Genomic DNA, 23,346 nt, shown 5'->3' with positions numbered 1-23,346 from the left:
GCACATTTTTTTCTCTGATTTTCACATATTACCCTAGAACTCCGGAGCCGGAAGCCGGATCCAAATGAAATATCCAAATAAGAGGCTATGAGATAATAAGACCTTTGATTTGAATCTAAGTTTGTGAAAATCAGTTCAGCAACGTCCGAGAAAAGTGTTTGCATATTTTTGTTACATACATACACACATACACACATGGACGGATACACACACACACCCACAGACATTTGCAAAGTTTGTCGAGCTGAGTCGAATAGTATATGACATTCGGCTCTCCGGGTCTCGGTAAAAAAGTAGGTTTTTTTACAGTGATTGCATAGCCTTTCTATATGAGAAAGCAAAAAGTGAAACGTAACTAGAATGATTCAGAAATTTCATCTCTAGACACGCTAAATTGTCTTGGAGAAATCCCGAGGCGACAATCTTAGCTAGATCTTGGTGCTTTAAACCCGACAAATGTTGCTGCTTTCTTCGCAAATAACTTGAAGGTGGATGTATCATAAGCTTCATTTAAGGAGTGTATCGAAAATAAGCTATCCACATACATTTGTGTTGTACGCATGTATTTGTGATGGTTTTTTTTATGCTCAGATCACAGCATGCTGTGTGTTTGGCTGACAGCTTTCGTATTTTTACTTGTTTGTGCTATTGAAATTCTTCGTTTTCAAAATGTCGCGAATTGAAAATTAAGGTTCTGGACACATGGCTATTATTTATTTATTTATTTATTTATTTATTTATCAATGTATACATGACGTAAGGCTATGCCATTTTGGCCAAAAAAGCAAGAACGAGTGTCGGAATGATCCAGCGTATAAAGAGGCGAAATCACCAGAAGACCTACAGGAAGCAGAAAATTTCGAAACAAAGTGTAGATCTGAAGAAGCGAGCAGCAACAAGGGCCCGGAAATTGTATTCGCGTCTTTTGCAGTATCTGGATACATGCGTTTTGATGGACGATGAGACTTATGTAAAGGAGGACTCAAAAACCCTTCCAGGTCCACAATACTTTACGGAAATGTTTGGTATCAACGAGTATCAGAGACGAAAACTCATAACGCGTGTTTGCCTTTCTCGTATTTTGAAAGCAATATGTTCCTGTGGTTTGAAGTCAACCATTTTTTACACTACCTATAAATGCAGAAATCTATCGATCAGAGTGTCCCCAGAAAAGATTGCTGCCTTCATATAAGAAGCACAGCTCACCTCCACTATTTTGGCCGGATTTAGCGTCGGCTCACTATGAAAAAACCACTCTCAGTTGGCTTGCGGAAAAGGGTATAAATTTCGTTGAGAAAAATATCAATCCACCAAATTGCCCTCAGCTTCGGCCCATCGAACATTACTGGGCAATCGTGGAGAGGGTCTTCAAGAAGACTGGTTAGGCAGCTGGGAACATACAGGTGTTCAAAAATATTTGGTCTCAAGCGTCCAAAAAACGCGATGCAACACTTGTCCAGAACTTGATGAAGAGTGTTCGATCAAAAGTTCGAAAATTCGTGAAGGAATAACTTAAATTTCATCCGATTTTCGTTATGCTCAAGTTTAACCAAATACAAATAATAATACCCCTAAGTCCCATACAAACGAACCGCCAATGTTTGGTTCACAGCCTGAAAAAGTAAGCCTAGCAAATTACTCCCTTTCATTGCGGTAGTTTGAAAATGTGGAAGGAGATCGTTTCTGGCAACGCTTTATGCTAGTTGCTACGGTGCAAAACAAACTTGTTTGTTTATGTTTATCGTTACTTTATTAAACTGCAACAATCAGTCTAAATATCACCGGCACTAGCACAAAAGATGAAAAATGAACACAAACACCCACGAATCTACAAATATCAATACAGCTAGTAGTATATTCATGGTGGCTTAACCATTCTAGACTATTGTTTAACTTACATTTCGCTTGTGATCTTGATTATCAGATAAAAACTGTTTGTTTATTTATTTTTCACTATAATAAACAGTAACTATGGTGAACTTGTTCTTACACTTCAGTGTTGCTAGTTTTATAGAAAACTCGTTAAAGTACATTGTCACTCTGACAGTGTACCGCACGATGCAAAATGTGTCCTTGAAAATTTGTCAAAGTATTCCGTATTATAATTTGTATTTGGTTTAACCTCGTACCTCGTATCAATTTTTAGTTTGAATAAAATATCATTTTTATCATAATTTGAAAGAAAAATTTGTGGATAGCTTGTTTTCGATACTCTCTCCTTACAAAGAAAATGCACGAACTGCTTCAAGGTAATGAATCGCCGTGGTTTTTTTTAATGATGTGTTTATGATTTTATCGTCTTATCTTGAGGCTGGTTTGGGAAACTGTGCGCTAGCTGTTAGTATTACTTCATCGCTTACTATGATAAAGTTAGAATGATAGACATCAGAGAGAGAGAGGAAAAAAATAGTGTCGACATTTCGAAACGTTCGCTTGCCTCATAATTTTCCTTTAATTTGGAAACTGTTTTAGCTAAGATGAATTGAATTCGGTGGTTTTTTTGTTCAGAATGATTACGCAAGTCGGTGGTGATTGAATTGAAGCACGGCTACGTTGCTGCTGGAAGTGCTAGCCGAAAGCTAAGGGAGGGAAAGTGGCTGAAATAATCGTTTGCTTGCATAATAGTGCATTTTGTTGACTGTGATTACATTGTTTTACTGACACAGCCAGTTGAATATAGTCATCGATAGTTGGTGCGTGTGTAAAACCACTGACAAATAGCATGCCACTGCACAGTGGAGTTGTGGGTAGCAACTCGGGAGGAAAGCAAATTACTGCGTCGGGATGTGTATGTGGGGCAGTCGGTGGAGCGTCATCGGTGGGAGTGAATCTTGCTGTCACCGGGGTCATCAGTCCGGGAAGTAAACAGATGTCGGCGAAAAAATCTCTAAAAACTGTCAAGTCTAACGGATGATGTGATGGGACCACCATCTGTTACCGGAAATCATCACGATGAACCGTTTCGGGCTAGGCTGCACCAATTGTTTTCCCAGATCGAGAAGGAGTTTGATTTATTACACGCCGAAAATTTGAGCCTGCAGGAAAAGTTAGATGCTGTTGCTGGAACGCCCCGTGAATCGACTGTTGGTGAACGATTGCTAGCTACCATTGCAAGATTCTTACGAAGCAGACGGTGCTATTAATAAAAGCTTCAAACCTAAGCTGGGTAGCGCCGGGAACAAGGTCAAAGCTAGTCACAAGATTCGGGCTCAAACCAGCCGAATCGTATCAAGCTTCAAGGCTCAATCTGTGGTGAGTTCGTTGGTGTGTGAGTTTTGTGGCCACAAGGACGGTGTCTGGCAGGTGACAACCAAAACCGGTCAACCGATTATTGGAACGGCTTCGGCAGATCATAGTGCATGCACATGGGGAATTGATACGGGCCGGTGTCTACTGCAGTATCAGGGTCATAGCGGATCGGTAAATTCGATCAAATTTCATCTCAATAGAGACCTGGTGCTGACGGGCAGTGGGGATGCTACTGCTCATATATGGCAGGCGGCCGTCAACTGGGAGGTTACTGCGAGAAAAGGACATTCCTCTGAGGAAGAACTTGACGATGAGGATGAACCCTACGAAGAGAAGGAACGAATCGATTTACTGAGAACTCCAATCTGTGAATTCTCAGGTCCGGGTGGGCATACTTCTGTAGTGGTAGCGGCAGATTGGCTACCCGGAGGTGATCAGTTAATTACGGCGAGTTGGGATCGAACCGCTATAAGGGGCTGGGGTCCACTAGGAGATTGATAGTACCTATTAGCTCTCTCCGGACTGTACCAGCCTAGATGCCGTTTGGAATCCGTCGGAAAAAAAATGAACCAAGAATAGATCCACTGGGTTCCTGCATGCATGTCGTAACAGGCGACAATTGCAGGAGTTTCTTTTTCCTCTCAGTTATCAGATATTTTCAATGTTTTACTTCTGATTACTCTATTTTACTAAATCATCTCTTTATTCAACCTATCAATTTCCGTCTAGCTTCGGAGAAAAGTTTTATTAGGAATGATTTCTTCTTCCATGTTATTGATTGTCTTTCAGGATTATTAAATGAATGATAAAAATCAACCATTGCGCAAATCCGTTTATATTACAAAGTTAATAACAGAGATAACATATATCGGTATATTGAATACATAGTAAAAAACACTTGATATTAATATTTCAAACAGTAAATTAATATCTTTCTCGGTAGCCGGCTGCCCAGATCAACTAATATAACCAATTAATAATTTTAATAAATAATTAAAATAATAAAGCGAAAATAATAAAGAATCAAGACGCGTGTGAAATCTGTTGACCTTTGTTTGGTGATTTAAAATGATTTGATAATAACTGCTTAGAATATTTCAATGCAATGAATCAACTTTTTTGTCTAAATCCTATTCGCTCGTTTATTTTGTATCACGTAGTTTCATTTATAACAACGTGCTTAATCCACCTAGCAGTGAGATGATACCTTTTTTATCAATCCGCATGTGTTTTTTTGCATGACTAAAAAAACGCGAAAGGTAGATGCATAAACGAGTGACTCGACAGCCGGCTGTCCGGTGTTTTGTCAATTTCGGAGATTGACTGTTTCGTGCATTATATTGCCAGCACAAAGTAACACATAAAACGATAATACTTAAAAACATTCTTGGTAGCCGGCTACCCAGAGCAATAAACACATGATAACATTATTAAATCATTTACTAACAAAGCATCCTCTCCTGTGATGCATGTGGGAATGCAGAGGATTCCTCGGTTCCTAGTAGCAACATGCATCGAACTAACAATCCTTCTCCCTCCCAAGTAGATCTGCATTCGGACGTGGCCGGCGTCGGTATTGATCAGCATGCATGGCTCAATACAGTTTGCACAGTGTGAAACAATGTGTTATTCCCAAACATGTTACTTCAAAAAATCATTTTGCAATCTCAATTGGTCCAGATCAATAACGGAGTAGCAACACACGGGCGGTCTCTAATGCTAAATGCTAATGCTACTATGATAAAGTTAGAATGATAGTTCTAAAGAGAAGAAGACTGAAAATCCTGAGCAAAATAAGTATCTAACAAATGGCACATGATATGAGTAACGTGGACAAGACTGCTGTTTCTAAAGTGCACGAAGCTGTTAATATCACCTCAGCCGAACGCAGACATTTAGTGACGCTTGTCCTGCAAAATACTCATCTTTTTTTATTTACTGGTTTTTCACGTATCCGTTTTCTGCGGCATTTTCTGAATGGCGGGTCTAGTCAGGTCAGGTCAGGAGAAGGAGCGAATTTTTGAAATCATTTCAGGCCTTTTTTTTCACGAGTCACTTTGTTCTCGGGCCGCATTCGGTAAGGATTTCCTTATTAAATGATCTATTGAAAAGTCTGTTCGTATCGTAAAGTATGAGCGTATTTATTTGTAGTCTTTAGAACATTCGAATTTGTTGTCCAGTTTAGACGATAAATGGGAAGGTTTAAGGTTGAAATCGATTTCGAACCAAAAGAGAAACGAAAACATTCGTAGGCTAGTCAAAACAATAACATAAAATCATATGTTCAGAGCTAGATTAATATGGATTTATTTAAAATTTCGTCAACTGATACCAAAAGTTTTGATGTTGATTTACGAAAAGTCGGAATTATCTACGATCCAATCACGGAAGAAGGTAACACGGACGTACACCGAGGGCATTCCGATCGAGCATCCGGCGGCAGATCCGAACGATACGATTCCGACCTGCAGCGAACCACCTTCGGCAACGGTCAATGGGCCACCAGAGTCACCGTTGCAAGCCGAACGGCCTCCCTCGCCGGACATGCAAATGTTCTGGGCCTGAATAATGGCGGCATTGCCTCCCCAGCTGGACAGACAGTCGGCCTCGGTCATGATTGGATTAGAAGTGAACATAACCACAGCCGAAGTAGCCTGGCTGGCATCCGTGGTGCGACCGAATCCGGATACAGTTCCGGTTTCACCAGCGAATGTACGACTGTCTCCAGAAGCGGGAATTCGTGCCGGTTGGACACGGTCATTGAACACGATGGCGCTATCCAAACGGACAACTGCAATATCGTTTCGGATGTTGGTCGAGGTATATCCAGGATGGATCGTAATACCAGAGGCACTGAAAGCAATTCTCTGCTGAGTGTCCTCCGTATTGATTCTGTTATGAGCTCCCATGATGGCAGTTCCTCCTAGAGCATTCTGAACGCAATGGGCAGCAGTCAGGATGAAGTTGTTTGTCAGGACGCTGCCTCCGCAAAGACCGGTACCCGCGGAAAAGGTACTGAGCAGCGCAATTTGGTACGGGAACTGTCCAGGGGTGGCTTCTTGTCCATTGGTGACACGACGATTTGGGGTCAGCTTGCGCAGGAACTGCCACTCCTTCGGTATGCGGGTCCAGTAATGATCAAACTCTTCGATCGGTTTCACCTGGGACCAATCGATATCGATCCATTCGGCACTGGCAACAGCCACAACGGCAAAAATCAGCAGCAGGCTCTTCATTTTGACTACGATTCCACCCAATGCCAGCGTCAGCTTTTTATACCAAAATCCAAATCAGATAGCAAGCCTTCAAATTATCAAATCTATAAAGCTGTAATGGCTGATTTGTTTATCGTTTTTGTTTTGCAAATTTGTTCTAATATACAGCGTCAGATTATGCCATGTCATACTGATTACGAATGTTGAACGGTACGAGCGTCAGTATTAGTAATGCAATTAATTTTAGAATACATCGACAATTTTTCTGCGTGATAAAATTGACCAGTTTTAACAGAACGCAACCCGTATGTTAGAGCCTTGGAAAAGGAATTTAAGCGCTCAGGTAGCGAAGGGATTTAACCGGACCAAGAAACAGAATACGATAGCTAAATTGGTCATGGACAACGAGACGAACATTAAAGCGGACACCAAGCAGATCCCCGGACCTACTTAGTGTTGTAGGGGATCTGTAGGTGCGGTAAACTCAGCAAGTGGCACTTATTGACCGGCACCAACCAACGTTCAAACAGATCAAGAAGAATGCCTCCAGAAGCGCTTGTTTCCCTTGCTTCGATCTCACGAAGGTGACACCCTTTTTTGGTCGGATCTGGCATAGTGCCGTTACGCGAAACCGGTGATTGAGAGTTACGCCTCGTTAGAACTTCAACTTGAGAACCAAACTCGTTAGAACTTTACCAAATGGAAAATTTCCAGGTGATTAAGCAGGGAAACCTTCGGTTAACGGAAGGATTTGAAAAAAGAATTGAATGACTTGAAAGTTTGACAAAACTTCCTTGAAATGTACACAGTTCGAAAAAATCTTGTGATCTTACATCTTATAAGATGCACATAAATGGTTTGTCGTATTTTACACAAATATATAGTCATGAATGAAATAATAAACAAAAGATCGATAGCAGCAGCGCGACTTGAACCGAGAAACATTAGAACACGAGAACACTCGGTTACTCGACTGAACCACAGTGCTCATATCTGTTCATTCAATAATTGATACATAAAAATCCATACAGCAGCACTTGATAACCGAGTGCAAATTACACTTGGAGCGTGTAAACTTCTGTGCGTGTGGAATATTACGTCATTTGAAAAATTAAGTAATTGTGAATTGTATCGTTTGTAGAATTCTGTCGCCTGTAAATTTCATAATTTTTTTCTGTGTATTATTATAACAAAATACCAAGAAAAAATATGAATTTTCGAAAGAGTCTAACACCACCACCCGCCCTCTAGAAATATAACTTGTTTCCTTCGATTTCATAGACAATAAACTTTAAACACGTTTTTCTCGAAAGCAAGTTTTAAAAGTTCTACAGACAAGAGGTTTTACAGCCAGAAAATGGCGGATTTTACGTAAAAATCGCAGTTTTGACTTTAAATAATCACCAAAAACTTGCGGGTCTAGAAAAACATCAACTACGTATCCAACTATATTACCTAGATTTTTTTAATTTTTTTTTATTTGCGCTGGGATACAGTGGACACCGCAAATCATGATTTCTTATGATCACATGTATTACTGTTGAATTTCATCTTTTTTCGAATTCCGGTGCAAAACGAAAAATTCCGGGAGAAAATGCGCACTCAATTTTCTCGGAAATTTTTCAATCGATTTTCACAATCTAAGATGCAAGTAAAAGGTTTCGGAATTTTTTAAAAAGTGCTCGAAAATTTGATCCATATCCGACTTTCGGTTCCGGTATTACAGTACGATTAGCGAAAATTTTCAATTTCATGAGTACTTTTTCACAAGCGGTGGCGAAACGGGGTTCAAATTTTCATAAAACTTACTGGTAAATTCATTTAGTTGTCAAATTTCGATAGTTAATAAATATATAAGCCTACTTTAGGACTAATAGGCCCCGGTTTCCGCTTCCGATAGCTCCAATAATAGTGAAGAAAAGCTCCAAAAACTGAACTCACTTCGATTTGTCAGCAAAGGTTAAACCGATTTCCACTACTCATGATCTCTCGTTGTCTCAAAAGTTATTGTGCAATTCCATCCAGATCCGACCTCCGGTTCCGATATTATATGGCTGGTACGGAAGAAGAAAACACAGCCGCCTTTGCGAACGAATCACACAGCGTGCTTTGATCAATTTCGGTTGTCGCATTGAAATCTATATTTTTCAGGAGAAAAATCTGTATCGGAGGATACAAATTCTGTATTGAAATGAAAATGATAAGAAATTTAAGCGCAACAAAATGAAAAAGTTATTTAATTGAATCCGAAAACGACAGCTACTTTTTGTTTAGAGGTAGCGTGTTGAAATTTAATTGGAAATATTTGTTTTTTATCGATCTTACATTATGACCGTCTAATCAGAAGAAATTTTAGAAAACAAAATTTGTAAGAATAGTTTATATAACAATAAACCGTCATTAGCAGATGGAACCATTTGTTGTGTTTACCATCATACTTTCATAGGGTAAAAGAAGGTTGAAATTTTGCAGACCGTCATTTAGAGCGACGATGCAAAAAAAGGTAAAATTTTTATAGATTTTGCTCAAAATTGATTTAATTCGTACGCTATGTTCGTTACTTACTAAACGAACCCACTTCGGATATAACGACTCCCATTTCCCGGTTCCGGAGGTACCGGAAATAGTGGTCAAAAACTCTAACACGAGACTGACTCAACTTTCTCAGAGATCAGAAAGTCCCATAGTCCCATAGGCTGCTGTTGAACATCATCCGGGTCCGACCTCCGGTTCCGGAACTATAGTGTAAAGTGTGGTTAATCATTTAGTGCAACGATGCAAAATGAAGCAAAATTATAATTTACTTGACTTAACAGTTTTCGAATTGAAAAAGTTATGTTAGTTCATAGCCAAACAGAGTTTCGTATTTAATTTAAGAATAAAATATAAAAATTCTTGATAGAATCTTCTAGTGATTTATTTGGAAATATAGGCTGAAAAGTTCGTATCGTTTCTATGAGAGGGCGCCACTAGAATTAAATCCATACCATTTTCAGTTAGTACCAACCTTCAAAAGATACGTGTATAAATTTGACAGTTGTCTGATTATTAGTTTGTGATATATTGCATTTTGAGTGAAGCTACTTTTGTTATTGTGAAAAAAATGGAAAAAAAAGGAATTTCGTGTGTTGATGAAACACTACTTTTTGATGAAAAAAAGTGCCGCCGATACGAAAAAATGGCTTGATGAGTGTTATCCAGACTCTGCACCGGGCGAAGCAACAATTCGTAAGTGGCTTGCAAAATTTCGTTCTGGTCATATGAGCACCGAAGACGATGAACGCAGTGGACGTCCAAAAGAGGCTGTTACCGAAGAAAACGTGAAAAAAATCCACAAAATGATTTTTAATGACCGTAAAGTGAAGTTGATCGAGATAGCTGACACCCTAAAGATATCAAAGGAACGTGTTGGACATATAATTTACGAATATTTGGATATGAGAAAACTTTGTGCAAAATGGGTGCCGCGTGAGCTCACAATCGATCAAAAACAACAACGAAAAACCATGCTGAAATTGAACGAATTGGGCTTCGAATTGCTCCCTCGTCCACCGTATTCTCCAGATTTGGCCCCCAGTGACTTTTTCCTGTTCTCAGACCTCAAGAGAATGCTCGTTGATAAAAAATTTAGAAGCAATGAAGAGGTAATCGCTGAAACTGAGGCCTATTTTGAGGCACAGGACAAATCGTACTACAAAAATGGTATCGAAAAGTTGGAAGATCGCTATAATCGCTGTATCGCCTCTGATGGCAATTATGTGGAATAATAAAAACGAATTTTGGCAAAAAAATGAGTGTTTCTATTAAACGATATGAACTTTTCAGCCGAACTGTTAATATGAGAAAGGCTTCATTACACCACTAGATGGATTAAAAAAGGTTTTTCTAGGTCTTCTGGTTCTTTCAGTTCTTTTAGTTCCTTTAGATTTTTTTAGTTTTTGCATTTCTTGCAGCTCTTGCCGTTCGTGCAGTTCTTGCAGTCCTTGCAGTTATTGCTGTTCTTGCAGTTTTTTTAATTCTTTTAGTTCTTTTAGCTCTTTTAGTTCTTTTAGTTCTTTTCGTTCTTTTAGTTTTTTCTAGTTCTTTTAGTTCTTTTAGTTCTTTTAGTTTTTTTTAGTTCTTTTAGTTCTTTTAGTTCTTTTAGTTCTTTTAGTTCTTTTCGTTCTTTTAGTTTTTTCTAGTTCTTTTAGTTCTTTTAGTTCTTTTAGTTTTTTTTAGTTCTTTTAGTTCTTTTAGTTCTTTTAGTTCTTTTAGTTCTTTTAGTTCTTTTAGTTCTTTTAGTTCTTTTAGTTCTTTTAGTTCTTTTAGTTCTTTTAGTTCTTTTAGTTCTTTTAGTTCTTTTAGTTCTTTTAGTTCTTTTAGTTCTTTTAGTTCTTTTAGTTCTTTTAGTTCTTTTAGTTCTTTTAGTTCTTTCAGTTCTTTTAGTTGTTTTAGTTGTTTTAGTTCTTTTAGTTCTTTTAGTTCTTTTAGTTCTTTTAGTTCTTTTAGTTCTTTTAGTTCTTTTTGTACTTTTAGTTCTTTTAGTTCTTTTAGTTCTTTAAGAACTTTTAGTACTTTTAGTTCTTTTAGTTCTTTTAGTTCTTTTAGTTCTTTTAGTTCTTTTAGTTCTTTTAGTTCTTTTAGTTCTTTTAGTTCTTTTAGTTCTTTTAGTTCTTTTAGTTCTTTTAGTTCTTTTAGTTCTTTTAGTTCTTTTAGTTCTTTTAGTTCTTTTAGTTCTTTTAGTTCTTTTAGTTCTTTTAGTTCTTTTAGTTCTTTTAGTTCTTTTAGTTCTTTTAGTTCTTTTAGTTCTTTTAGTTCTTTTAGTTCTTTTAGTTCTTTTAGTTCTTTTAGTTCTTTTAGTTCTTTTAGTTCTTTTAGTTCTTTTAGTTCTTTTAGTTCTTTTAGTTCTTTTAGTTCTTTTAGTTCTTTTAGTTCTTTTAGTTCTTTTAGCTCTTTTTGTTCTTTTAGTTCTTTTTGTACTTTTAGATTTTTTAGTTCTTTTAGTACTTTTAGTACTTTTAGTTCTTTTAGTTCTTTTAGTTCTTTTAGTTCTTTTAGTTCTTTTAGTTCTTTTAGTTCTTTTAGTTATTTTAGTTCTTTTAGTTCTTTTAGTTCTTTTAGTTCTTTTAGTTCTTTTAGTTCTTTTAGTTCTTTTAGTTCTTTTAGTTCTTTTAGTTCTTTTAGTTCTTTTAGTTCTTTTAGTTCTTTTAGTTCTTTTAGTTCTTTTAGTTCTTTTAGTTCTTTTAGTTCTTTTAGTTCTTTTAGTTCTTTTAGTTCTTTTAGTTCTTTTAGTTCTTTTAGTTCTTTTAGTTCTTTTAGTTCTTTTAGTTCTTTTAGTTCTTTTAGTTCTTTTAGTTCTTTTAGTTCTTTCAGTTCTTTTAGTTCTTTTAGTTCTTTTAGTTCTTTTAGTTCTTTTAGTTCTTTTAGTTCTTTTAGTTCTTTTAGTTCTTTTAGTTCTTTTAGTTCTTTTAGTTCTTTTAGTTCTTTTAGTTCTTTTAGTTCTTTTAGTTCTTTTAGTTCTTTTAGTTCTTTTAGTTCTTTTAGTTCTTTTAGTTCTTTTAGTTCTTTTAGTTCTTTTAGTTGTTTTAGTTCTTTTAGTTCTTTTAGTTCTTTTAGTTCTTTTAGTTCTTCTAGTTCTTTTAGTTCTTTTAGTTCTTTTAGTTCTTTTAGTTCTTTTAGTTCTTTTAGTTCTTTTAGTTCTTTTAGTTATTTTAGTTCTTTTAGTTCTTTTAGTTCTTTTAGTTTTTTTAGTTCTTTTAGTTCTTTTAGTTCTTTTAGTTCTTTCAGTTCTTTTAGTTCTATAAGTTCTTCTAGTTCTTTTAGTTCTTTTAATTCTTTTAGTTCTTTTAGTTCTTTTAGTTCTTTTAGTTCTTTTAGTTCTTTTAGTTCTTTTAGTTCTTTTAGTTCTTTTAGTTCTTTTAGATCTTTTAGTTCTTTTAGTTCTTTTAGTTCGTTCAGTTCTCTTACTTCTTATAGTTCTTCAAGTTCTTGAAATTTATTCAGTTCTTGCAGTTCTTTTTGTTCGTTTGCCATTTAAATTTTATTATTTTTTGCCTTTCTCATATAGAAAGGTTGCAATCACTCTGAAAACCGACTTTCGAACCGTGGTCCGGGGGCCCGAGTGTCATATACCATTCGACTCAGTTCGACGAGATCGGGAAATGTCTGTGTGTGTATGTGTGTGTATGTGTGCGTATGTGTGCGTATGTGTGTATGAAACGTTTTTCGGCACTAACTTGTGGTCCCATACAAAATTCCTGAATATTATTTGGATCCGACTTTCGGTTCCGGAGTTATGAGGTAAAATGTGCAAAAATTGTGAAAATAAGTGCACCAATTTTTTTCTGAGATGTTTAAACCGATTTTCACGGACTTAGATTCAAATGAAAGCCCTTTAAGTCCCATACTAAGTTCCTGAATTTTATCTAGATTTGACTGCCGGTTTCGGAGTTATGCGGTAAAATGTACAAAAAAAATGAAAATATGTGTTCTTACTTTTCTCATAGATGGCGCGACCGATTGTCACAAACTGAAGTTCAAATGAAAGGTCCTGTGGTCCCATACGGAATTACTGAATTTCATTCGGATTCAACCTCCGAAACCGGAAATATAGGATAAAGTGTGATAAAAATTTTATACCATTACTGAAAAGGTAAAAAAAAACGACCTCAAATCTTCTCCAATTGATAGTTTTTGCCAGTAGGCGGCCAAAAAAACAGATTTCGGTTATCTTCTCAAGAATCGACGAAAATTATATTGAAGAATACCACAGTATTATACGATAGTATGATTGATATAAGAAAGACATCATTACACCACTACGTGCATTAGAACAGGTTTTTTTTTGTAATTCTTTCATTTCTTGAAATGTGTTTAGTTCTTGCAGTTCTTTTAGTTAATTTCTGCAGAGTCAGATTTATTTGAAGTTTTGTAGTACTCAATTTATTTCTTATCCTTTTTCGTAGACAAGGACAAATAACAGCTATCGAATTAGAACAGTTTGAAGAAAGTGCATTCGTTCTTTTTGACTATTTGCTATAGAAAGGTGATAGAAGACCCCAAGTATAATATACCATTCGACTCAGCTCATCGAGATCGGAAAATACCTGTGCGTGCCCCTTTTCAATGACATTTCACTCTGTTTGGATTGTGAAACAAGTTCAAAGACCAAAAGGCTGTCAGTTTCTGTCCTGGAGGTATAAGTGACGTAACCGACAAAACAAATCTGTTTTCTCTCTGTTTGAAAGCTATTTTTGAGTTGTGAATCTAGTTTGAAAACCATTTGGCACACCCGGTTACGGAGATATAATCGTAAAAGTGACGTAAGCGACAAAACAGTATTATTGTTGACACTTCTGGTTTCAAAAATGCGAATGTGAACAAACCGAATCAATCTGAATGAATTTTTGTCAGAAATTATCAGTCCTAATTTGAGTCATAAATTTTCTTCATGAAGTAAAGTATGCTATAATGAGACTGTTTAAATAACAAGTATACGAAACTCGGCCATCGGAAAACAGCTTTATTATGATTATCATCTATCTGTCATAACGAACAGAATTGCTAGCGAGCAAATATTTTCGTAACTGATAACCGTTTATGGATTTCATTCAGTAAAAACCATTCAAGCGAAGAGGTTGTGTTTCGATTGTACTGGCTCGTGAGTTAACGGCTGCTACCGAGACAATTCTAAGCTTCAGGTAGTTAAACTGCCCATAGCAAACGCAATATTCGGGGCGTTTCCCGACTGGAAAGCTAGCAACGAAGGCCATCCCGTTCATACGCACAGAGGTGTAGAGACACAGAGGTGCGAGAGCATAGAAGTGACGAGTCACAGAGGTGCCATCGCATAAAGGTGCGAAGACGAAGGGGTGCAAAGGCACAGAGGTGCTAAAGCAACCCAGTGCTGATCTACCAGGTACCAGAATTTGTACGCTGCGTAGGATCAAAAGAGACGGCATATATCGCGAGGTGCTACACTGCAAGCATCGCATTTGATCGCCACCAAGAGCAAAAGCACTGTACCTGGGGTCAGGTACAGCAAGTGCAGTGGTGTTCACAACGACGGCAGAGCAACTGAGATAGCAGTAAACGACAGAAGACTGCCAATTGGAAACAGCAAAAGACTGCCAATTGGAAATCGTTGGAAGAGCTTCACGTCGTTCTTCACGATAAAGGAACAGAGACATCAGCTACAAGGTAGATTTAATTTAATTTATTTTTTATTTCTTATATCTGAAATTTTACTAAACATAAGTTTTTATTTTGGTATTATTAATTTACAAAAAAAATTTAATGTAATGGATGATCTCATGGAAGATCATCCGAATCCGATTCCGGATACTAGTAAAAGTTTAAATACTCCGAGGGCTAAACATTATCCACAGGGTACCACTGGGCCATGGATAGTCTATCTTCGAAAAAAAGAAAAGATTTTAAACTTGATGCAAATTACAAAGGATTTGACATCACATTTCTCTGAAGTTAAAGAAATCTGTAAGGTTAATAGAGATAAAATTCGAGTTGTAGTTAACGACTTGAAACAGGCAAACGATATTGTAACCTGTAAATTATTTGCTATTGAATATCGAGTTTACATTCCATCGAAGGAGGTAGAAATTGACGGTGTTGTGACTGAAGCAAGTCTGACAGCAGATGATTTACTTAAAAATGGAGTTGGCCGTTTTAAAAACTCCATGCTTGAGGGAGTTAAGATACTCGAGTGCAAACAATTGTACTCAGCATCTATTGTCGATGGAAAAAAGTCTTATCGTCCCTCAGATTCGTTTCGCGTAACATTTGCCGGATCTGCATTGCCTAGCCATGTCTATATCGATAAAATTCGTCTTCCTGTTCGGCTTTTCGTACCGCATGTTATGAATTGCACGAACTGTAAAAAATTCGGACATACAGCTACTTACTGTAGTAATAAGTCCAAATGTATCAAATGTCAAGGGCCTCATAAGGATAATCTTTGCGATAAAGATGTTGAAAAATGTGTTTATTGTGGGGAAAGCCCTCATGATGATCTTTCAGTGTGCGCTGCATTTAAGCTGCGTAAAGACAAAATGAAGCTTTCTTTAAAAGCACAGTCTAAGCGCACATATGCAGAAATGCTCAAAACGGTCATACATGTCTCCCCTTTGGAAACCGAAAACGGTTTTTCAAATCTTGCGGAGCCAGAGGAATCTGACTCTGACGGAAATAGTGAAGATACCTCGTTTGTCACTCCTCAAGGGTCTGTTAAGAGGAGATTAACAAACCACAAAATACCAAAAAAGACACCTAAAATTATACCTTCAAAAAAAGATCCCCGTGTTAAAGCTAAAAAGCCAAATTTAAAACCAAAAACTGTGCCTCCTGGTTTGTCAAATTCACAAACCAATCCAGGAACTAGCTCAAGAAAAGACAATAATCCAGTGGGCTCCATTTCACATTCACCAACAGGATTACTGAAATTTTCGGAAATTGTAGAATGGATTTTCGCTGCATTCAATATTTCTGAACCTCTAAAGACCATCATAACAGCATTCCTTCCAATAGCTAGAACTTTTTTGAAACAGTTATCAGCTCAATGGCCAGCTCTTACAGGTTTTGTATCATTTGATGGATAATTTATCATCCGCCGCAAATGATTCAATCACTGTCCTGCAGTGGAATTGTCGAAGCATCATGCCAAAACTTGATTCATTTAAAGTTTTGTTGCATAGTCAAAAATGTGATGTATTTGCTTTGTGCGAAACATGGCTTACATCAAACATAGCCTTAAATTTTAATGACTTTAACATTATACGTCTCGACAGAGACTCCCCGTATGGTGGAGTGCTTTTAGGAATTAAGAAATGTTATTCCTTTTATAGATTAAACATTCCTTCGACTTCTAGTATAGAAGTTGTTGCTTGTCAAATAAACATTAAAGGAAAGGACATTTGCATTGCTTCGGTATATATTCCTCCAAGAGCTCAAGTTGGACAACGACAGCTTAATGAAATTGTCGAAGCCCTTCCTGCTCCACGTTTGATTTTAGGAGATTTCAATTCGCACGGAATGATGTGGGGTTCCGTTTACAATGATAGCAGATCATCTCTAATATATAATATTTGCGACAATTTTAGCATGACGGTACTAAATATGGGTAGCATGACACGGATCCCAAGACCTCCTGCACGTCCAAGTGCATTAGATTTATCTCTTTGTTCGACTTCAATTCGACTAGATTGCACCTGGAAAGTATTTCCTGATTTACATGGTAGCGATCATTTACCAATCATCATCTCAATTAGCAGTAACAAAGGCATTGCTAATTCAGTTAATATTCCATATGATTTGACAAAAAATATTGACTGGATTAAATACCAAAGTAATATTTCAAGTGTCTTAACTTCAATGGAAGAGCTTCCCCCACTTGAAGAATATGACTTCCTCGTTTGTTCGATTCTGGAGGCCGCAGAACAAGCCCAAACCAAACGATTTCTTGGTCCATCGTCTAACAGAAGACCTCCAAATCCTTGGTGGGACAAAGAGTGCTCAGATGCTAAACACGCGAAACAAAATGCTTTCAAGACGTTTTTAAAACGAGGAGGAGGAACTCCTCAGAATTTTGAAAAATTCTTGGTTTTAGAAACCAAGTACAAGAACATACTTCGGGTTAAGAAATGCAGCTATTGGAGACATTTTGTGGAAGGTTTGTCAAGAGAAACCTCAATGAGCACTCTTTGGAATACGGCCAGACGAATGAGGAATCGTAACGTAGGAAATGAGAGTGAGGAGTACTCGAATCGATGGATATTTGATTTTGCGAGGAAAGTTTGTCCAGATTCCGTTCCTACGCATAGCATTGTTAGGGAGTCTTCTTCAAATGATGATTCCATTGATAGCCCCTTTTCAATGATGGAATTTTCCATAGCACTCATGTCTTGTAACAATAACGCTCCTGGATTGGACAGAATTAAATTCAACTTGGTGAAGAATCTGCCCGACCTCGCAAAAAGACGTTTGTTGGAATTGTTCAACAAGTTTCTTGAGCAAAATATTGTTCCACCTGACTGGAGACAAGTGAAAGTTATCGCCATTCAAAAGCCGGGGAAACCAGCTTCCAATCACAACTCATATAGACCCATTGCGATGTTGTCCTGCATCAGAAAATTGTTCGAAAAAATTATTCTACGACGTCTCGACACTTGGGTCGAGACGAACGGTTTGTTGTCAGATACTCAGTTTGGCTTCCGTAGAAATAAAGGGACGAATGATTGCCTTGCATTACTTTCGTCTGACATCCAAATTGCCTTCGCTCAAAAGCAACAAATGGCATCTGTATTTTTAGACATTAAAGGAGCATTTGATTCAGTTTCCATTGATGTTCTTTCAGACAAGCTCCACCAACATGGACTCCCAGCGGTTATAAATAATTATTTGCACAACCTTTTGTCAGAGAAACGCATGCATTTTTCACATGGCGATTTGGCAACAATCAGAATTAGCTACATGGGTCTCCCGCAAGGCTCATGCCTCAGTCCGCTCCTCTATAATTTTTACGTGAATGACATTGACAGCTGTCTAGTAACCCCATGTACACTAAGACAATTGGCAGATGATGGCGTGGTTTCAGTTACTGGATCCAAAGCTATTGATCTGCAAAAACCATTGCAAGATACCTTAGATAAATTGTCCGTTTGGGCTGTTCATCTTGGTATCGAATTCTCTGCGGAGAAAACAGAGCTGGTCGTCTTTTCAAAAAAGCATGATCCCGCGCAACTTCAGCTTCATATGATGGGAAGAATAATCGAACAGGTTTTGACTTTCAAATACCTCGGGGTGTGGTTTGATTCCAAATGCACGTGGGGAGGACACATTAGGTATCTGATAACGAAATGCCAACAAAGAGTAAATTTTCTTCGAACAATAACAGGGTCTTGGTGGGGTGCTCATCCGCAAGATCTAATAAAATTGTATCAGACAACGATACTTTCAGTGATGGAATATGGATGCGTTTGTTTTCGTTCCGCTGCAAATTCTCATATTATCAAACTTGAGCGAATTCAGTACCGTTGTTTGCGAATTGCTTTAGGCTGCATGCATTCGACACATACAATGAGTCTTGAAGTTCTGGCGGGAGTTCTTCCATTAAAAGATCGATTTTGGGAGCTTTCATCACGCCTGCTAATAAGATGTGATGTGCTGAATCCCATGGTAATTAATAATTTCGAACGACTAGTCGAGCTTCGATCTCAAACAAAATTCATGACAGTATATTTTAACCATATGTCACAGGAAATCAACCCTTCAAGATATATTCCTATCCGTGTCAGCCTCCTAAATGTACCTGACTCAACTTTATTTTTCGACACATCCATGCAGCGCGAAGTGCGTGGAATCCCGGACCACCTACGCTCTATGGAAATCCCAAAAATATTTTCAAGTAAGTTCAGGCATATTAACTCTGAGAAAATGTTTTACACGGACGGATCGCGAATGGAAGAAGCGACAGGGTTTGGTATGTTCAACAATAATGTTTCGGCCTCATTCAAGCTTCAAGAACCTGCATCTGTTTATATAGCAGAGTTAGCAGCAGTTCATTATAGCTTGAATGTAATCGTCACATTATCTCCAAACCATTATTTCCTCTTCACAGATAGTCTGAGTGCAATTGAAGCCATTCGCTCAAACGCTGCTGGCAAAAATGAACCGTTTTTCTTGGGTAAAATAAAACAGTGTCTGAACGACATATTGAATAATAATTATCTAATCACAATAGTTTGGGTTCCGGCTCATTGCTCCATTCCAGGCTCCGGCTCATTGCTCCATCTCCTTCGAATTGGACTTTCCGAGACTAATCATTGTGCTTGCGGCGAAGGTTACCGCGATATTGACCATGTTGTTTGGACATGCGTGGAGTTTCGTGATGTCAGATCTCAACTAATAAATTCCTTGCGTACCCAAGGTAGACTATCCAATGTCCCAGTTCGCGACATTCTTGCTTGTCGTGACCTTCCATACATGAAACTTCTTTATCATTTCATTAAATCCATTGGAGTTCCAATTTAAATTTTATTTTATGTTAAACTATTTTCTCTTCCATGAGTTCAACCAATAGCCAACTATAGGATATTGAATATAAGTGGTGAACTGATACAAACAATCCTGAAATAGTTATAAGATCATGTACAAAATAAATGTATTTTATTTAATGTAATTTAAAATAGCAACTCGCTTGATAAAAACAGTGTTTAGATTAACTAATGAGTACCAACATACTAATATGATATTCGAAATGTATTAGGTTTAAACTACTATGTATTGTGGATGCCACGGCGAAGAAAAACTTATGTATATTGCCTATGAAATAAACGTATTTATGAAAAAAAAAAACCGTTTATGGATTTCTCAAAATAAAGAATCAATAAAAATATAAAGAAATTTTTATCACTCTTCTACCGCATAATCGGAGTTTTCCTCAATCCAATGCAGAAAATAGGTAATGCGAGCGAATACCGACGGAATTCCGGTGGCGCAACCGTTCGCCGATCCGAACGAAACCAGGCCGACTTGCACGGAGTCATAAGGGTAATCAAAAATAGTAAGAGGACCACCCGAGTCTCCGCTGCAGCTTGCCCGGCCAAACTCCCCGGACAGACAGATGTTTTGCGGTCCAATCACATCGGCGTCGTTATCCCACTGATCCAAACAGTTGCTATTGGTTAGGATTGCGTTGTATGTGTACCGGAGTACATCGGAGGCGTATGGGTAGTAGTCCGAGACACGCCCAAATCCAGAAACGGTTGCGTACCATCCAGAGAATAGCCTTTCATCGGAACGGGCCGGAAGACGGATAGGCCGAACGCGATCATTGAAAATGATCGGAATGTTTAGTCGAACTGTGGCCACATCATTTCGGATTGTAGTTGGCGAATAATCCGGATGGATGTTGATGCCAGTGGGGCTAAAGCTGACGGACTGCTGGCTAGGTTCATTGTTTTCACGATTGTGGGCTCCCATCAACGCGATTCCACCCGCCGCATCCACGACACAGTGGGCAGCAGTCAGGACAAAATTATTGGTCAGCACCGAAGCGCCACACAGGGCGGAACGTGGTCCGTAGTAACTAATCAGAACTACTTGATACGGGAATTGACCGGGGTAGGCTTCGTATCCATTGATTATCCTACCAGCGATCGGTTTGGCATCACGGAGTGCCTGAAACTTCGCTGGCAACCGAGCCCAGTAGTGATCGAACTCTTCAATAGGACGCACCCTGGACCAGTCAATGTCAGTTGCGGCCACGGTCGCAAGCATCACCAATGACAGGAAACACTTCATACTGGTTTTTTTTTGATTACGTGTACTGCGGGCATGCGGTTTTGGTATCAGTTTTTATAGCTTTCGCCATTCGGGCTTATCGCTGCAGCCAGCCAGGTTATCTTGGGGATTTCGGCTAATTATGTATTGTCTTAATGGGGCAGCTTACCAGAAGCTGGACGTCATAGATTGAGGTATTGAAGTGTTGTAGCGTAAATCAGCCTGCGATAAAACGTTCCGAGGGCTCAACTGCTTTAAACTGTCAATCAGCAATAAGTCCACTCTATGAAGAGGTTAACAAAAAAAAACCGACTGCTATAACATGCAACAAATACAACAGGGCACATACAATGACTGCACTTTTCCCTGATATGATTAACTGTGTTTGTCATTTGAACGATGAAGATCTGTGTCCAATAAATTATCGAATAAAACCAAAACAATATTTGATTCTTGTAGATTGAAAAGACCCCATAAATAAGTCCGGAGTCTTGAGTCATTATGGCCGTTTGATCGTGTAACTCGTGGATATTTATTTGGCAGCTTGCAAACTTCTGGGAATTCCAATGGGCCAGTCAATCATACCGAAAACTAATCTTATCTATGTAATGTCACTTGCTTCAGATTTTCCGTATCTGCGATTACGGAGTAGGCAGTCCACGCACAGTTTACCTGCACATGATAATCTAATTGGTTTTTTTCCGGGGCTTAGTTAAGGTCAGAAATATGTATAAAAGCCACTGTCTGGAGTCTAATGGTTCAGTAGTTTGTCGACAGTATTCAGGATGAAAACCGGGATCGTGCTTCTATTGATTGGGGCTTTGGCCGTCGCTAGTGCCGAATGGATCGATATCGATTGGTCCCAGGTGAAACCGATCGAAGAGTTTGATCATTACTGGACCCGCATACCGAAGGAGTGGCAGTTCCTGCGCAAGCTGACCCCAAATCGTCGTGTCACCAATGGACAAGAAGCCACCCCTGGACAGTTCCCGTACCAAATTGCGCTGCTCAGTACCTTTTCCGCGGGTACCGGTCTTTGCGGAGGCAGCGTCCTGACAAACAACTTCATCCTGACTGCTGCCCATTGCGTTCAGAATGCTCTAGGAGGAACTGCCATCATGGGAGCTCATAACAGAATCAATACGGAGGACACTCAGCAGAGAATTGCTTTCAGTGCCTCTGGTATTACGATCCATCCTGGATATACCTCGACCAACATCCGAAACGATATTGCAGTTGTCCGTTTGGATAGCGCCATCGTGTTCAATGACCGTGTCCAACCGGCACGAATTCCCGCTTCTGGAGACAGTCGTACATTCGCTGGTGAAACCGGAACTGTATCCGGATTCGGTCGCACCACGGATGCCAGCCAGGCTACTTCGGCTGTGGTTATGTTCACTTCTAATCCAATCATGACCGAGGCCGACTGTCTGTCCAGCTGGGGAGGCAATGCCGCCATTATTCAGGCCCAGAACATTTGCCTCTCCGGAGAAGGTGGCCGTTCTTCGTGCAACGGTGATTCCGGTGGCCCGTTGACCGTTGCCGAAGGTGGTTCGCTGCAGGTCGGAATCGTATCGTTCGGATCTGCCGCCGGATGCTCGATCGGAATGCCCTCGGTGTACGTCCGTGTTACCTTCTTCCGTGATTGGATCGTGGATAACTCAGATTTCTCGTAAGAATGCTGCATTCGAATCTTAAGGCAGTTTGGCTCCGACTTGTCTGTGTACTGTTGAGAGTTAAGAACAATAAAGTAATAAAACTTGAACATTCGTTAGAAACCGTGTTTTCAATAGTAATGCATAATAAAATTACGGAGGGCTCGTTCCATGTCTGTTAGTGGATCACGGTTAGGGTTGTCACCGGTACGGGATGTCGGATAAATATCAATTATTTCGTTATAGCGTTATGCAATCATCAACTTTCAATCAATATTCAATCATTACAAAATTGCTATATGATGAAAAAAGAAAATGCGAAAAACGGAAATATTGCGTTCAGAGGAAGTACTCGAACTTAAAAATCTCCTTCAATCGCTGGAACCTGAGCGCTTATAAGAAGGCAACTAGATTGTACAGAACGTACTTCCTTTACACTTCTCATGCTCGATGTAGATTTGTTTTCAATTTTCGTCGTGAATGCGACTTACTTAAACATGGGGCCTCTTTTCAAAATTTACTCTGTTCAAGAATGGGTAGAATTTAATCGTGAATATCTCTTGTTGTATATATGGAAGCAACATAATTTCTTCTCCATACCATCGAAATCATGATAAAATTTTCAGGACTATGAGATATCCAAAAATAACTCATATTTCTGTATAAAATGTTCAAAACGACGTATGTAACAATGAGAGATTCTCTTTGTTTACTTTCTCTTTTGATTATTACGGCACTCTTAGCAATCCTTCTCTCCAATTATTTACCGATAATAATAACTAAAGCTATCATCTTTTAATCTGCTCTGGAGAAATTACCGAAAAAAGCAGAAATATTTCGAAATAATCGAAAGAGAAAGTAAACAAAGAGAATCTCTCAATGTTACATACGTCGTTCTGAACATTTTATACAGATTTGAAGTTTTCTCAAATGATTAAAGCTTGCTTCATTTA

At 38.5% G+C, this 23,346-nt stretch overlaps 3 protein-coding genes and 1 pseudogene across 3 annotated transcripts; 2 read left to right on the top strand and 2 right to left on the bottom strand.

The window, feature by feature from the left end:
- The first annotated feature begins 2,302 nt into the window (after window positions 1-2,302).
- LOC131434375 (WD repeat-containing protein 37-like) lies at window positions 2,303-3,785 on the top strand (annotated as a pseudogene).
- Window positions 3,786-5,532: 1,747 nt separating this feature from the next.
- LOC131434495 (brachyurin-like) lies at window positions 5,533-6,508 on the bottom strand. Its single transcript, XM_058601244.1, has one exon. It carries the CDS (start codon window positions 6,483-6,485, stop codon window positions 5,601-5,603), a length of 885 nt encoding a protein of 294 aa, XP_058457227.1. The 5' UTR covers window positions 6,486-6,508; the 3' UTR covers window positions 5,533-5,600.
- Window positions 6,509-19,470: 12,962 nt separating this feature from the next.
- Window positions 19,471-20,773, bottom strand: LOC131434490 (brachyurin-like). The gene has a single exon (XM_058601240.1). The coding sequence runs from the start codon at window positions 20,757-20,759 to the stop codon at window positions 19,866-19,868; it is 894 nt and encodes a 297-aa protein (XP_058457223.1). The 5' UTR covers window positions 20,760-20,773; the 3' UTR covers window positions 19,471-19,865.
- A 736-nt stretch (window positions 20,774-21,509) lies between these two features.
- Window positions 21,510-22,516, top strand: LOC131434491 (brachyurin-like). The gene has a single exon (XM_058601241.1). It carries the CDS (start codon window positions 21,524-21,526, stop codon window positions 22,412-22,414), a length of 891 nt encoding a protein of 296 aa, XP_058457224.1. The 5' UTR covers window positions 21,510-21,523; the 3' UTR covers window positions 22,415-22,516.
- The last annotated feature ends 830 nt before the right edge of the window (window positions 22,517-23,346 follow it).

Source organism: Malaya genurostris, chromosome 3 (genome assembly GCF_030247185.1).
Source record: "Malaya genurostris strain Urasoe2022 chromosome 3, Malgen_1.1, whole genome shotgun sequence".
Lineage (NCBI taxonomy): Eukaryota > Metazoa > Arthropoda > Insecta > Diptera > Culicidae > Malaya > Malaya genurostris.
The sequence above is the reverse complement of the archived record's forward strand: the minus strand, read 5'-3'. Positions and strand labels throughout refer to the sequence as shown.